The sequence below is a fragment of the Xenopus laevis genome, chromosome 5L (assembly GCF_017654675.1).
Source record: "Xenopus laevis strain J_2021 chromosome 5L, Xenopus_laevis_v10.1, whole genome shotgun sequence".
Taxonomy (NCBI): Eukaryota; Metazoa; Chordata; class Amphibia; order Anura; family Pipidae; genus Xenopus; species Xenopus laevis.
Genome location: NC_054379.1, coordinates 91,118,919 through 91,133,698, shown reverse-complemented (window position 1 = coordinate 91,133,698; position 14,780 = coordinate 91,118,919). Strand labels below are relative to the sequence as shown.

The 14,780-nt window shown below is 39.1% G+C and overlaps 3 protein-coding genes across 3 annotated transcripts; all 3 read right to left on the bottom strand.

The window, feature by feature from the left end:
- Nucleotides 1–452: 452 nt before the first annotated feature.
- LOC121393909 (protein kinase C delta type-like) lies at nucleotides 453–3,463 on the bottom strand. Its single transcript, XM_041563755.1, has 5 exons — nucleotides 3,417–3,463; nucleotides 2,293–2,431; nucleotides 1,682–1,873; nucleotides 1,452–1,580; nucleotides 453–575 (listed from the first exon to the last, which is right to left on the bottom strand). The coding sequence occupies exons 1-5, from the start codon at nucleotides 3,461–3,463 to the stop codon at nucleotides 453–455; spliced, it is 630 nt and encodes a 209-aa protein (XP_041419689.1).
- A 462-nt stretch (nucleotides 3,464–3,925) lies between these two features.
- Nucleotides 3,926–5,135, bottom strand: LOC108716172 (putative protein kinase C delta type homolog). The gene is made up of 2 exons (XM_018262305.2): nucleotides 4,942–5,135; nucleotides 3,926–4,061 (listed from the first exon to the last, which is right to left on the bottom strand). Exons 1-2 carry the CDS (start codon nucleotides 5,101–5,103, stop codon nucleotides 3,966–3,968), a joined length of 258 nt encoding a protein of 85 aa, XP_018117794.2. The 5' UTR covers nucleotides 5,104–5,135; the 3' UTR covers nucleotides 3,926–3,965.
- A 484-nt stretch (nucleotides 5,136–5,619) lies between these two features.
- LOC121393908 (RNA-binding protein 25-like) lies at nucleotides 5,620–7,931 on the bottom strand. Its single transcript, XM_041563754.1, has 2 exons — nucleotides 7,527–7,931; nucleotides 5,620–5,771 (listed from the first exon to the last, which is right to left on the bottom strand). Exons 1-2 carry the CDS (start codon nucleotides 7,783–7,785, stop codon nucleotides 5,620–5,622), a joined length of 411 nt encoding a protein of 136 aa, XP_041419688.1. The 5' UTR covers nucleotides 7,786–7,931.
- Between the last annotated feature and the right edge of the window lie 6,849 nt (nucleotides 7,932–14,780).

Genomic DNA, 14,780 nt, shown 5'->3' with positions numbered 1-14,780 from the left:
AATACTTACCACCATTTAAAAATACTTACATCATCTCCTCTTACACATTTATATGAGGGTTAGAGAGGGTAGCTTAGTAAGTCCATACAGAGATACAACTGATGGTAGGCCAGACCCAATGTTTTCACCTGAAGAGCCAGTAATCCGTTGAAGGGACAGTCGAAGCTGATGGTAGTTCTGGTGAATTTCACAGATGGAGATGGAAGTATAGGTGATGAAGTAGCTTTGATGGAAATGCAAGATGGATTTGATGGTAGTTCCATTTGATGGTGGGACTGAAGACTTTGAGTTGGCTGCTGAGCTTTATGTAGCAACGATGCATTGGATGAAGCTGATGGTAGAGCTACAGATGGAACTCTTAATTCATACAGCAGACTGGTGGGATTTTAAACAAATGATGCTGTTTCCAGTTTTGATGGAAACTGGACTTGGAGTTGATGTATCCTCTGGGCTTATGTCTTCCAGCTGGGACTCAGATATGTGAAATCCTGAAGACTGTAGCTGTGAGTTGAGGCGGTGTCAATGTTGAGGACCTCTAAAGCACTTGCTGGAATGCTCACATCAGGATTTGGTTGCTTGAAAAATAAACAAAACATGTTACTTTCCCTTTTACATATATGGCTTCAGTTTATACGTGTAGTGTGTGTGTGTGTGTGTGTGTATATATATATATATATATATATATATATATATATATATATATATATATATATCTGTGTGTGTATTTGTAAATTAAAGGTAGTGCACTTCAATATCTGTGTTTCCTTAAGTGTTTTAATGGGAAGAACAAGGAAACACTGGTTCATTGGGTGAAAAATAATGAAACATGCCATCATATTACTTTTATTTCCTTTGAATCTCTAGCACAAGCTTAGGCTTGCATATTTGCATTATTCTTACATTAGAAAAGAGTATCTTGGAAGCTGTACTATATGTACATTGTGTAAGTGTTTTAAAGACACTTCTTGGAGTTCAACCTTTCTTTTACTCAAAATGAATGTGTTACACAAATGGCACGTCTAAAGAATGCATGTCATATTGCGTTGTTTTTTTTTTTGCCCACATACCATCATGTATAAGGAAGAAAATGCATCAGAAAGAAAATTCTGGAGTACACAGTTTTTTTACAGAGCATTATCCAAATGCCCACTTTATTTTACTATTTGCTTTGCAGTTAGGTAAAATTGATGTACAGCTTTGTAAATACTCCTGGAATTTAGATGCATTATGTAGTGATATGTGGTACACTGTGGTTGCAGTCTTTATAACATAAAAGGTGCAATAAGGAGTTAACTCCTTGAGCTATTCCTGTTATACAGGCACATAAAGACAGAAATATTGATGCGTTATTAAAGTCTCTTGGATATCTAGTGTGCTGAACTGTTAGATAAACTAAAGAGTGTAGCTTGTAATCCATGGTTTCACAATATCTATTGCAGTCATATACTTACAGGTTCTGGCTGGAAAGGTGGTTCGACCTTTTGTCTTTCTACTTCAATCCAGTTGATAGATTTAAAAAAGTGGTGTCTCCTTATATCCCCCTTGAACCCAAGCCGCTGGTATGGCTTCTTCTTTAGGAGCTAAGGGAACAAAAATAAGTGACTTACTGCTTCTAATAGAAACCAAAACTACAGTCCATATAAATGCCATATATATCCTAATCAGATGCACTGGCACCCACCTTTTCCAGAAGATCTTGCAGTTCTGTACTGAGCTGTTCTGAATAGCTGGGCTGGCAATTGAGGATGAAATGAATGCATTTCTCTGCTTTACGGCCTTCATAAAAAGGTGATCTTCCAGTGGCCATTTTGCTCAAGACAATCCCAAAAGCCCACCAGTCTACTGCTGAATTGTAGATGTGACACTGGACCATCTGAAATACAAAGAACAGATCATTCCCCATCAAATACAGAAATTCCAGTTTATAAACGTTTGTGTTTATGCCTTGATGAAATTTAGGCTTCAAGGGTTCTGCGATCAATCTCTGGTTCAAGTTCTACCAAGAAACTCAGTTCTCCATGTGGAAAAAAAGGTAGAACTAAATAGGAACTACAACTAGCTAAGAGCCTATTAAAAACGTTTGTTTTCACAAGTGATTTAAGGGTTAAAAATGATGCTTGGATTCAAGAAGATGCTTTTAAAAACATAACGGCTGAAAAAATTATTATTTATTATTATTATATGGGCATTTATTATTATTTTTATTATATGGACATTATATGGAATGTGCTTCCACTACTTTCCATACTGTAAAATTCTGTGCATTACATATATCAGTAATAAGTCTCTCACCTCTGGGGCCATGTTGTGCAATGTCCCAATTGATCCTGAGATGGTTTTGTTGCCAAATACGTTCTCAGCAGCCAATCCAAAGTCAGCAATCTTGATGTGTCCCTTGTTGCTGAACAGAATATTTTCCGGTTTGAAGTCTCTGTAAAGTAAAGTACAGGTGTCACTGCATAATTCTGTTTGTATGGCAGAACCTAAAAATCTAATGGGCATATGTGGAAACAAAGGGGCAAATTCACTAAGATTCGTAGTTGCGCCAGCGTCCGATTCGCCGCACTTCGCCAAGCGTATTTTCGCCAGAGCTACGCAAATTCACTAAAATCCGAAGTTGCGCTCAGGGGAAGCATAAGGTTGCGAATTTGCACTAGCGTTAATTTGCCATTAATTCGCCAAGCAAAGCAAAGTTACGCTAGCGATGCTTAATTTGCATACGGCGCCAAATTGAAGTTACAATGGAGGAATATGTAGCAGCACTACACAAGCCTGGAAAACCTTCAAAACAGCAAATAAAATTTTTATTTTACCCTACACATGAGCCCACTGTATAGTTAAGGTGCCATGAGTTAGGAAATGTAGGGGGGAAGGAGGGTAGCCCCAAAAAAAATTTCGATCTTTTTCAGCCTATCACCCATAAAAAAAAAAAAAACGCCAGCGTTTTTTGGGACTTAGAAATTTTTTAAACTTTTTTTGAAGCAATTCCTATCTACTCTATTGCACTTCACCTGGTCTGAGGTGGCGAAGGAAGCCTGGCGTAAAAGGTAGCGTTCAGAAAAATGCACGCGTCAGTGAATTTGTGTAGTTATGTCCAAATTCACCAGGCGTAAGGGTGCGAATTAACACTAGCGAATTTACGGGGAATTAACGAAAATGCGTTACGCTAGTGAATTAACGCTAGCGTTAGGCGCTTCGTCCTTTAGTGAATTCGCCCCATAATGTACAGAGGTTCTGTGTGAGGGCAAACGGATGACAGCTCCCTCCTATGGCAGGATGCAAAGTGCTAAAAACATTGTAGATTGCACCTGATTTTTTTTCACTTTGCATCCTGCAATGGATTTGTAATACAAGGCCCCCAATAATATCAGCTATTAAACATATTACAGAAAGATCATATAGAAAACTGTTCTTACCGATGGATGATTCCTTCAGAGTGCAGAAACTGCAGGCCGCACACCATCTCAGCTCCGTAGAACCTTTGAAAAAATTTGTAAAAAATGTACAGTGGATATATATTCTTTACCTTACACCTTAAAAGGACAAGCCAAGGCTTAATTACTGGGGTGCCAATTTTATAAGCATCCTCTGGTGATTATAATCATGAATTATAATCATAATAAAAAACACATCAGCCAAGGGACAATGCTAGTGAGTGCCGTGTTGCCATCTTTCTTTCTGTCCCTGGGATCCCTGCTGCTGCCCTGTGCTGTTTGCATGTGCATTAGTGAAAAGAGTTTGGCTTTTAGCATCTAAGTTTAGTTTTTACTCTTCTGGAATGTGCTTGTGCCAAGGCATCCACAAGAATTACCTGGACTAGTGACAAGGTGGTGTGTGTCAGGGACTAGTACAGTGTTTGTGTTGCTGCTACAATCTAGCAAAATGTTGTTGCCATACTGTGTTTACTACACATTTAATGTATGGCTGCTACATGAAGAAAAGCACCTCCCCAGGCTGTATGTCACTTACAGTACGGAGTCCATGTCCAGATAGCCTCTGTTGTTGAGAAGATCTTGTAGGCTTCCTCCACTTGCATATTCCATCACAATGAAGGCATGCAGCTGGATAGAATTAGAAAAAGAAAGCACATGTTACATAGGTACCACTGCACAACAATATTAAAAGAAAACTAAATTCAATTAGTGACCATACATCCCCTCCCCAGGCCCCTCTCCTGCACTGCTGCAACCACATTCCAAGTGCAGCCCTGCACCCCTATACTCCTTAGGCATAGCTGAGTACCATGGTGACTGCAACGTTCTTCTGCTTCAATTCTGCTCCCTGGTGCTGATCACCAACTATGAGCATTTGCCCTGGAACCAGGACCAGATCAACCTCCAACCCTGCTGTGTAGCTCAGCCATAATAGGGCAGGTACAACAGAGTCAAACAAATTATCTTTGGAACCACAAGTCGGACTTACTTCATGTGTTTTTATAACTAACCCTGTGTCCTGAGTGATGCATTATGCAAAGACAGTTCTAGGGGTTTCCCAGATAAGGAATCTTTCAGTAATTTGGATCACCATTCTTTATCTCTACTAAATAATAATAGTTTGAACACTAAATAAACCCAATTGGATTGTTTTGCCACCAATATGGATTCATGTTGCTTAGTTTCCATCAAGTACAAGGTGCTGTTTTATTATTACAGCAAGAAAGGAAATTATTTTAAAATATTTCAATTATTTGATTAAAATGCATTATTTGGAGATGGCCTTCCTGCAATTTTGAGCTTTCTGGAAAACAGGTTTTTGGATAAGAGATCCAAAACCTCATTTGTAATGATGGGTAGATACAATGCCAAGATGAACTATTGAATATTTTCTAGTCAGTAAACACTTTTCCATGCATTCAAATAAAAACAGGAATTTGAAACAACCGCGGAAAATTGTACGCCACTACATCAACACACCTCACTGCAATATGACACTTAATTGTACCTGTGTTTGGAATGCTGCATGGATGTTGCACAGGAAAGGACATTTCCAAGCCAGCTTCATCACCTTCACTTCAGTCTCATATCTTTCTTTAAGCTTGATGTTTTCTTTCTTAAGAATTTTAATTGCCACTGGTTTCTTTCTGTCGGGCAATGATGCTAACATAACCTAAAAAAGAGAAGGGATAAATGATACAAAACCACCACAATGTGCACTTTTTTTTTTTTTTGAAAAAAAAAGCTCGCTGGCCTGCATGTGCGAGTGCTAGACAGGAGCCGCTGAGGCAGCATCCCCCGGGGTCTGGAGGGGGGCACTGAGGCAGAAGCCCCCCTGTCTGACCCTGCCCACTGCTTTGCTTCACATAAACAAGGCCACTATAGAGATAGGTCTTACCCAAGAATGGATGTACAAAGGACCAGTTTCAATAAACTGGAAGCAACTTATTTAAATGAATTTTTTTTAAAAACAAAAAACCACAGGCAAGCCCACATAGAAGGGTCCTAGTCAGGCCAAAAACATAGGCCCCTTTGGGGTTCCTAAGACTTGTGGGGCCAAGTAAGTTCTAGTGGCAACCCTGTATGATCTTTACACCTGTATGTGTAGAAACAATAGTTGATCCTGCTTTTTATATGACCGTTTTAACCCCAGGGCCCTTGTTTTTGACTGTTAACTATAGGTACTTTATTTAATGGCAGATAAATAAAACATGCATGTATTGCTCACATTGCCAAATGATCCATTGCCCAGCTCGTGATGGAAATTGTAGCTGGAAATGTCCAGTGGATCACATCTTTCTTCGTCGATGTGTGGTCTCTTCCAGGCACTTTCTCCTTCTGTTAGAAAAGAAATCCTGTTAATAATTTATATTGCAAATTTACAATACATATATTATGGGCATAATACTGAAGATATGATTATAACAAACCAAAAATAAATTGAAGGAACTATTCACAAAAATGACTTTTTCCCTGACCAAGGAACAAGTGGATGTGGTATATACTATTAAAGATGTTGTTCACCTTCCAAACACTTTTTCAGTTTAATGTTCCTGTCTCTGGTGTTTCAGTGTGACAGCTCAGTAATTCAGGCGCAGACTCTAAACTGCTACAATTTTACAACATTTAGTTGATACATTTTTCAGCGACATGTGGAATATTAGCAACTATTGTATCAATTCTAACAGCTGCCTTTAATGAACCTCCTGGATTCTGCTCAGCATGGACAAGAGTGTTGGAAGGTGAACAACCCCTTTAAGATATAGTTATCTAAATTATAGGGAAAAAAACCCTGGAAAAATATCTGGAAAATGGTTGGTGCTAAGCATTCTACTTAATAGATCCTATACTTGTATTATTATTATCACTTATTTATAAAGCACCAACATATGCGGTACCACCATACTATTGGCTCAGGTGAACCAAAACAGCATAACAAAAGCAATGGCAAAGGATAGAACAAGCATAAAGGGAGACATTAGGTCAGAACATCCTGCCCATATGAGCTTACAATCTAGAGGTTATACTACAAATGAGGCACAGGTTTGCTTCAAGGAGAACTATCGTAAAATTAAAATACAATACAAGCTTCAGCATACTGAAATAACAAACTTTCTAAATACAATTGACTAAAAATTCTGTACCATTTCTTAAATAATCAAGTTTATCTTCACTATTCCTCTCTCAGCATCTGTTTCTCTTCATTCTGTCTTCATGCAGCAGTTGGTTGTCAGATATTCAGTTAGATCCAATGTATCTTATGGGGGGGGGGCTCCTTTTGCCTAGAAGATGTATTAGAGCTCATTCTAGTAAAATCACCAGAAATTCCCTCTCTACACATGCAGAATTTGTGCAAAAGGCAGTTATTTTGTTAGATTTTTGTTATTTGAATGAGCTCTAATACATCTGCTAGGAAAGGGAGCCCCCCTATAAGATATATTGGATCTAACTGACACCCAACTGCTTCATGCAGAGAAACAGATGCTGAGAGAGGGATAGTGAAGATAAACTTGATTATTTCAGAAACAATGCAGAACATTTAATTGATTGTATTTGGAAAGTTTCTTATTTCAGTATGATAACGTTTATATTACATTTTAATTTCCCCCTTCAGTGTTGCACATACATAGGATTATACTAGACACTATGGTAACCATTAGAAGGAATGAAATTGGCATCGCAGCTCCTTAGGGAACAACACAGGAGTGAGACTGAATGAGGGATTCATAGGAAGGATCAGGATTTGTTTTGGCTAGAGTGATAAATAGGTATTGATAGATATATAGTCAGACAGACACAAGTGGATAAGTGGAGGAGGCAAACTGTTTAATGCTAGGTTTAATGCTAGGCATTTGCAACAGTTTTTTATGTCAGTTATGGACCAGTGACAGCTTTCCCTTAGAGTGATTGTGCTCCAATGTCACTGTATCTAATACATTAAATACCATGTTACAGTCAGGCTGGGAATTTGCCTTTGCCAATGAGGTCAAAATATGATGTCCTGTGGCTAATAGCCATTGGTATAGGTAACAAGCTTGAAGAGACAGTTAGAGACAGTTACACTATGTTATGGGATAGTCTGATCCTTTTTACCTTCTGCTTCATCCCTGTCGCTGCTTCTTGGTCTTTTCCACCTTTGCTCTTCCTTCTTCTCATACAAGAGCCTCTGTCTCCTCCTCTCCCTCTTCCTCCTTCTCCTCTCCCTTGCTCGCTCTGTCTTTTGGTGGGGTCTTTTGTTGTTTATCTCTGGGCTTTGCTCCCTCTTTCTCTTAACCCTCTCACGTGTTTCCATCCTGCTGTCCTCCTCAAGCTGAGATCTTATTTGCTTGATCATATTGATTGTAGAGTCCATCCTGGATAAGTTCTTTTCTTCTCACTGTAAAAAAAATCGCTTTGGAAGTCGCTCAAATCTCCAAAATCTCCAAATGCTGGTGCAGCACCAAAGACAACCAGGCTCGTTGCAACCAACTGTTACTTTGCAAGGGATCATGGGTATATAACAGGAAGTGCGCATACCATGTGACCAACTGCCATTTTGCTGCACCTGAATGGGACATGACCCAGTGCATCTTTTCTCAAGTACTCCAGCATCAACAGAGAATCTTGCCTCTTCTGTGTAGAACAATCTCCCTTATTATCACTGAAACCATTTAAAACATATTTCTTTTGTCTATGAACACCTAACCAAGACCATAGTCACTAGTGATATTTGATTATCATGTATGGGATCCATGGGACCTTTCCATTTAAAGGGTCGTTCTGCACTGTGGAACAGTATGCCTTAAAACAAACTACAAAACCATTTAAATATTAAAAATGCCCAAAAGGATTGTATTACTAAGATACTTTTTGGTGTTATTTTAATTTGCAATCCTTGTTTTAGGCTTATAAAGTAAGGCAATGATATCACTTTTGATGGAGGTAATACTAATTTTTGGTATTAGTAAAACATTTTTTTCAAGAATAAAGGTATAGAGATCCAAGTAATGGAAAGATCCATTATTCGAAAAAACACAGGTTCCATGCATTCTGGATAACAGGTTCCATACCTGTATATTCCTTATACCATTTGGCACTGTCTCCACTCTGTGTTTCCTATGCTCAGAATGCACCAGGAAACAAAATTAAACAGGGGACCTCAGACAAAACAAGTTATGGCATTCTGCTGTCTGACTGCTGTCACAGATCAATAGATTCTATATACTTGATGTTTCTAATCTATTTACTGAGTTGTTTCTAATCCTTAATTTGCTCTGATGCTCTGACATGTGACACGGCTCACTGACAAGTGAGGGGGCCCATAATTATGTCAGAAGGCTTATACTTTACAGATGTGGAGAGTCAGACTGGGCTGATGGGACACAGGAAAAAAACCCGGTGGGCCCCGCCAGCCCAGACACCCTGACATTCTGCAGGGATGGAGGAGGGTTGCGGCTGGTGCAGGGGGCCCTAAAGTTTATGGAGGAGGGGTCAGGGTTCCTGTGGTGGGTGTGTGTGACCCCTGATGTGGCAGCCCCAGTGGGCCCAGACACTGTAGATGTGCTGCTCAAAACACTAGTATGAACCTTCATCAGTTCCTTTACAATATATTCCAGAGTTTCTGCCCAGTTCCTGCTATAAAGTTCTCTCTTTTTTTTGCAACTTATAATTTTTATTAAATTTGTCAGCCAGTCCTTATGTTGATATATCTGATCAATGAATGCACTTAAATAAGGTTATGGGCACACAGGCTGAACGCTTTGGCTGTTGTAGGCCTGCGTATTTCTTCAGGCTGAGAGAAGCAGATCTGTTCAGTGTCCCTGCTCCATTGATTTGAATACGATCAGCCTGTGTGTGATCATACACTGACCTCAGCTTCAGTTCAGTTCTGCTATGTGTGACTACACACAGGCTGATCGAATTGGCTCACAAGTAACATGTTGCTCTCCAACCCATTGGATGTTGCTCCCAGTGGCCTTAAAACAGGTGCTGAATTTTGAATTCCTGGCTTGGAGGCAAATTTTGGTTGCAAATAGGTGTAATGCCAAAAACATTATTGTTTGGGCAGCCAGTCCACAAAAGGGGCTACAAAATAGCCAATAACAACCATAAAGGGGTTGTTCACCTTTAAATGAGCTTTAAGGGGCCGATTCACTAACTTCGAGTGAAGGATTCGAAGTAAAAAAACTTCGAATTTCGAAGTTTTTTTTGGGCTACTTCGACCATCGAATGGGCTACTTCAACCTTCGACTACGACTTCGATTCGAAGGATTCGAAGTAAAAATCGTTCGACTATTCGACCATTCGATAGTCGAAGTAATGTCTCTTTAAAAAAAACTTCGACCCCTAGTTCGCCATCTAAAAGCTACCGAAGTCAATGTTAGCCTATGGGGAAGGTCCCCATAGGCTTGTCTAACTTTTTTTGATCGAAGGATATTCCTTCGATCGTTGTATTTAAATCCTTCGAATCGTTCGATTCGAAGGATTTAATCGTTCGATCGAAGGAATAATCCTTCGATCGTTCGATCGTACTATCTGCGCTAAATCCTTCGACTTTGATATTCGAAGTCGAAGGATTTCAATTCCCAGTCGAATATCGAGGGTTAATTAACCCTCGATATTCGACCCTTAGTGAATCAGCCCCTAAAAATGTTTTCACGTATCAAATTTTTTCTCTAAACATTTCTGCTTTTTTTTTTATTATTGCTCTAAAACGTAAAAATTAGAGATTTATGAAACGTAAAAACGGTGAAAAACTAATACAAAATGCCAGCAAGTAAAAGCAGTAGAGGTCCTATCGAAGTCAATGAGCACTGCACCGATCTAGCGATGCTAAAATCTTTTCTTCCAGCTTCCGGCCCCTAAATTTATAGACTCACGTCCGCCCATCTCTTGTGGTCACAGCGGGTCGGCCACGGCTCTATAAATAGAGGGGGAATGGCGGGCTCGATGCAGATTGGGAGGGGCAGGTTAGGGTGGGGTGCAGGTTGAGAATTTTTCGACCCACACACCAATACACTGATCCTATTGTTTACAGATTTTTGGATTTTTTTTGCTAGTAATTGTCAAAAAAATTTTTAGAGGGGTTTTTATGTGTATTTTTTAGCATTTCAGTATATTTTTTTTTTGTTTGTGCTTTTTATATTCGGATCTTTCAATAAATTACAAGGTCTTCGTGATTTTACAAAAAAAGAGTTTAAAAAAACTCTAATACCACTAAAATGAGAATGTTGATAAATGGGCCTTGCCATGTCAGAAAGGTTATTTGAGTGCTGTAAACGTGTTAGGTTTTATTCTGGGCTACATAAAATGTAATGTTTTTAATTATATCAAAGTGATTAATGACTCTTTTAAGAAAAGTGAAAAGTCACTGTCAATTCAAGCTTACTGCGTACAAACCAAAAGAATTGCCAGTGCTCAGTCTAACCTGTTCTGTAGCGCTGACCAGCTGCTAGAAACACCCAGTGCCAGTGCTCGGTCTGGAGTTCTACATTCTGGAGCTGACCAAATGATAAAAAGCTATTTTGCAGACAAAAAGACGAATGGTAACCAGTGCACAGTTTCAGCCTTGTATAATTAAGTCTAAATTACAGGAATAATCCACACTTTTTCTCTGTAATAATAAAACAGTAGCTTGTACTTGATCCCAACTAAAGTATACTTCATCCTTACTGCAGTAAAAACAATCCTGTTTGGTTCAGTTAATGTTTAGTTTATATTCTGGCAGACTTCAAGAATGGAAATCTAAATTATGGACAGACCCCTTACCTGGATCACTCCAGACCCTGTGCATTCTGGATAACAAGTCCCATACCTGTACCACACTTTGGCCAAAATATGTAAGCTCACGTGCCACTTCCAAGCCGCTCATTATACAGTACATTATGCCTAATTCTAAATCAGCAGCACATTCAAAATCATTTGTCATTTCAAGCCTTTCTGTGTAATTTTTGCTCTTTGCTCTTTCCAAAGAACAAATGCTTTTTTTCAGTTTTTTTAAAACAATTATAAAACAATAACAATTTACTTCTTAGCAGCAATATAAAACGGATATGTGGATTTATATACAGGTACAGTAAGGGACCTGTTATACAGAATGCTCGGGACCTGGGGGTTTCCGGAAAATGGATCTTTGTCTAATTTAGATCTTCATACATTAAGGGGCAGATTTATCAAGGGTTGAATTTCGAAGTGGAAAATACTTCGAAATTCGACCAGAACCCTCCGACATTCGAATTTGAAGTATTTTATTCATCATACAATCGTATTCCGATCGTAGTACTATTGTACGATCATACTTTGAATCGTACGATTCGAAAGATTTTGTCGTACGATCGTACGATTTTCCTTCGATAATAAAAAACGTAGAAAATTGCTCTGGAAGGTCCCCATAGGCTAACATAGCACTTTGGCAGGTTTACGTTGGTGAAGTATTGAAGTCAAAGTTTTTTCAATTATCGAATGGTCGATTAATTGAACGATTTTTACTTCGAATCAAAGTCCAAGTAAATTCGAAGTCGTAGTATCCTATTCGATGGTCGAAGTGTTCAAAAAATGACTTCGAAATTCGAACTCGACTCTTAGTAAATCTGCCCCTAAGTGTACTAGAAAATCATGTAAACATTAAACAAACCGAATAGGCTGGTTTTGCTTCCAGTAAGGATTAATTATATCTTAGTTTGGATCAAGGACAAGGTAATGTTTTATATACAGAGAAAAAGGAAATCAATTTGATAAATCTGGATTATTTCATTATAATAGAGACAGACATTCTGTAATTCCGAGCTTTCTGGATAACAGGTTTGGTTAAGACTTTAGTGGTACACAACATATTGTATAAAGGCTTCCTCAGTTAGCAAGCATATCCTTACACTACAAGCACCATTTCCTTCCATATATCATCTTTATTCTTATTCCTGCAGTATCAATGAGAACTCTTCAGATGCTTTACTCACTGGGTGACAAGGAAAAGCTGTTGGCAATTATCAGGTGACATGATCTGTTATTGTGCCAGATGCAATATTCTTAGAGCCTCAGAGAGAGGTTTAGCAAAGTAACTAATGATGGGCGAATTTATTCGCCAGGCGCGAATTCGCGGCGAATTTGCGCGATTCGCCGCCAGCGAATAAATTTGTGAAACGCCCGTGAAAATTCGCGGCCGGCGCGATTTTGCGAATTTTTCGCCGTTTCGCCAATTTCGCACGAAATTCGTGAATTTTTCGGCGACGCGAAACGGCGCAAATTCGCCCATCACTAAAAGTAACAAATACAAAACAGAAATGTTTTATTCCAGGTCCATACTTTGTAAGTTTTTTCCAATGTATGTAGTCATTTGATGGCTTTGCTGTTATTATCATAATTATGAACACCTATTTATAGTGGTGCTTTGTGAACCCTTTAGAATTCTCGATATTTCTTCATACATATTACCTAAACTGTGATCAGTTGTTCACCTTCCATGTAAAGCCTCTTTCAATAATGTGGAACACCATGCTGCAAGGCTACTAAAAAAATGTATGAAGGCAATCGGATTGTTTTGCCATAAACATGGATTTCTGCTTGCATAGCCAACATCCAGTTTAAGGAGACATATAGGATTAGTGATACCCCCTAATCTAATAGGCAATAATGAATAATAAAAGGTGCTGGTTTTACTTTGGCCTAAAAATTTGTATTATCTTCAAAAATGGCCCCTTTATTAGGGCTCCCTGTAGATCTGCTACAGTTGCTGTCCATGATTCAAAAGAGGGGTGGTCGTGTTGTCACGGTTCCTGCCATCACCATAGTAGGAGGGGGACAGACAATCACAGCCCTGCAGTCATATAAGCAAGGACAGGCTTCAGTTCCCTTTCAGGTCATGTGCTGAGTGCTACCGTGTCCCCTGCACAGCAGTGATATGTGGGCCGCCTTACCTGAGGCGGGTTCGGGCCGACCTCAGCATTTCCTTTGTGGGTCGCAGGCAGGTTTGGGTCACCAGGGTCGGACTGGGCCGGTGGGACACTGGGAAAAAACCTGGTGGGCCCCAGGCTCTTGTAAGCCCAGTAGGCCCAGATCCGCACCCTACGCATGTTATTCCTGCTGCGACCTCCCTTGTTTGGGCAGGTTGTGGCAAAATCAGTGCATGTGCTTGCTTGCTTGCATGCGGGTTGGAGGGGGGCCATGCGACAGCAGCTAGGCCCCCCAGTCCAACCTTTTGTGGGTCACCTTACACTGCCAGCTAATGACTTTCGTTTTTATAGGTGTGCAATTGCCACGCCCCTTTGTGACATCAAATATAAAATATATAGAGTGAAGGCGGTAGCCTGGGGTTGGTTGCAGGTCAAGAAAGACCAGCACTAATCTTTTCAGCACTTTCTTTCTATATTTAAAGAGTGCAATGTGTATCATATAATATGTCTTCTTTAAAGGCAGTCTCATACAAATAATACTTATAAATAAACAATTTTTTGTGTTGCCTTTATTCTACTTAATCCCTATCCTATTCATGCCAACTATCCTGTCCATATTCCAGTCTCTCATTCATGCCAATGAATGGTTGCTATGGTAAATTGAACCCTAGCATCCAGATAGCTGCTGAAATACCAAATTTTTTTTTAAAAAAACCCCGCAAATAATAAAAAATAAAGCACCAATTGCACATTGTCTCTAAATATCTCTGTCTACATAATACTTACTGAACGTAATGAACTACCCCATTAACTGAGAAGGACTTGAAGGTTATCGTGGGTATTAGACAGTGTCTACTAAAAGCTAATAAAGGCACTGTCATGCATAGAAGGTAGCATTAACCTGAGGGATGAAAGCATAGTTATTACTATGTGTGTATCCCTTTTAAGGGAGCATAGGGTGCAGCTTTGGGTAACAGTACATACGAATGATATTACTGAGCTATAAAAAGTGCAGAGACATGAAATTAAACTGTTAAAATCAAAGGAACAACTAAACTACAAGTAAAGCCTATGAAAGCTGGGTTTGTTTTCTCTGGAGAAGAGGCACATATACACTTATAAAGGGGGAAAGTTTTGCTGGATGACAAACTCCACTATGCTAAAATATATTTTTACTTGTTACAGCTTGCTGTGAATTGCAGTGTCCTCTTTTCTGATGTTTGAATCCATTGTAATGGTATGGGACCTGTTATCCAGAAAGCACAGGACCTGGGATAATTGATCTTTCCATAATTTGGATCACCATACCTTAAATCTACTAAAAAAAATTTGAACATTAAATAATCTCAGTAGAATTGCTTTGCTTCCAGTAAGGATTAATTATATCTCAATTTGGTCCAGAACAAGATACTGTTTTATTATTACAGGAAATAATTGTTAAATATTAGAATTGTTTGCTTACAATGGAGTCTATGGGAGA

Coding starts and splice junctions, on each gene's coding strand:
- LOC121393909 (XM_041563755.1), bottom strand. CDS start 3,463: ATGGTGTGCGGCCTGCAGTTTCTGCACTCTGAAGGAATCATCCATCG. Junction 1,581..1,681: donor TGCAAGATCTTCTGGAAAAG/GTGGGTGCCAGT, acceptor TTGTTCCCTTAG/CTCCTAAAGAAGAAGCCATA. Junction 576..1,451: donor CACCTTTCCAGCCAGAACCT/GTAAGTATATGA, acceptor TTATTTTTCAAG/CAACCAAATCCTGATGTGAG.
- LOC108716172 (XM_018262305.2), bottom strand. CDS start 5,103: ATGTTAGCATCATTGCCCGACAGAAAGAAACCAGTGGCAATTAAAATT. Junction 4,062..4,941: donor ATGCAGCATTCCAAACACAG/GTACAATTAAGT, acceptor AATTCTATCCAG/CTGCATGCCTTCATTGTGAT.
- LOC121393908 (XM_041563754.1), bottom strand. CDS start 7,785: ATGGACTCTACAATCAATATGATCAAGCAAATAAGATCTCAGCTTGAG. Junction 5,772..7,526: donor CGACAGGGATGAAGCAGAAG/GTAAAAAGGATC, acceptor CTTTTCTAACAG/AAGGAGAAAGTGCCTGGAAG.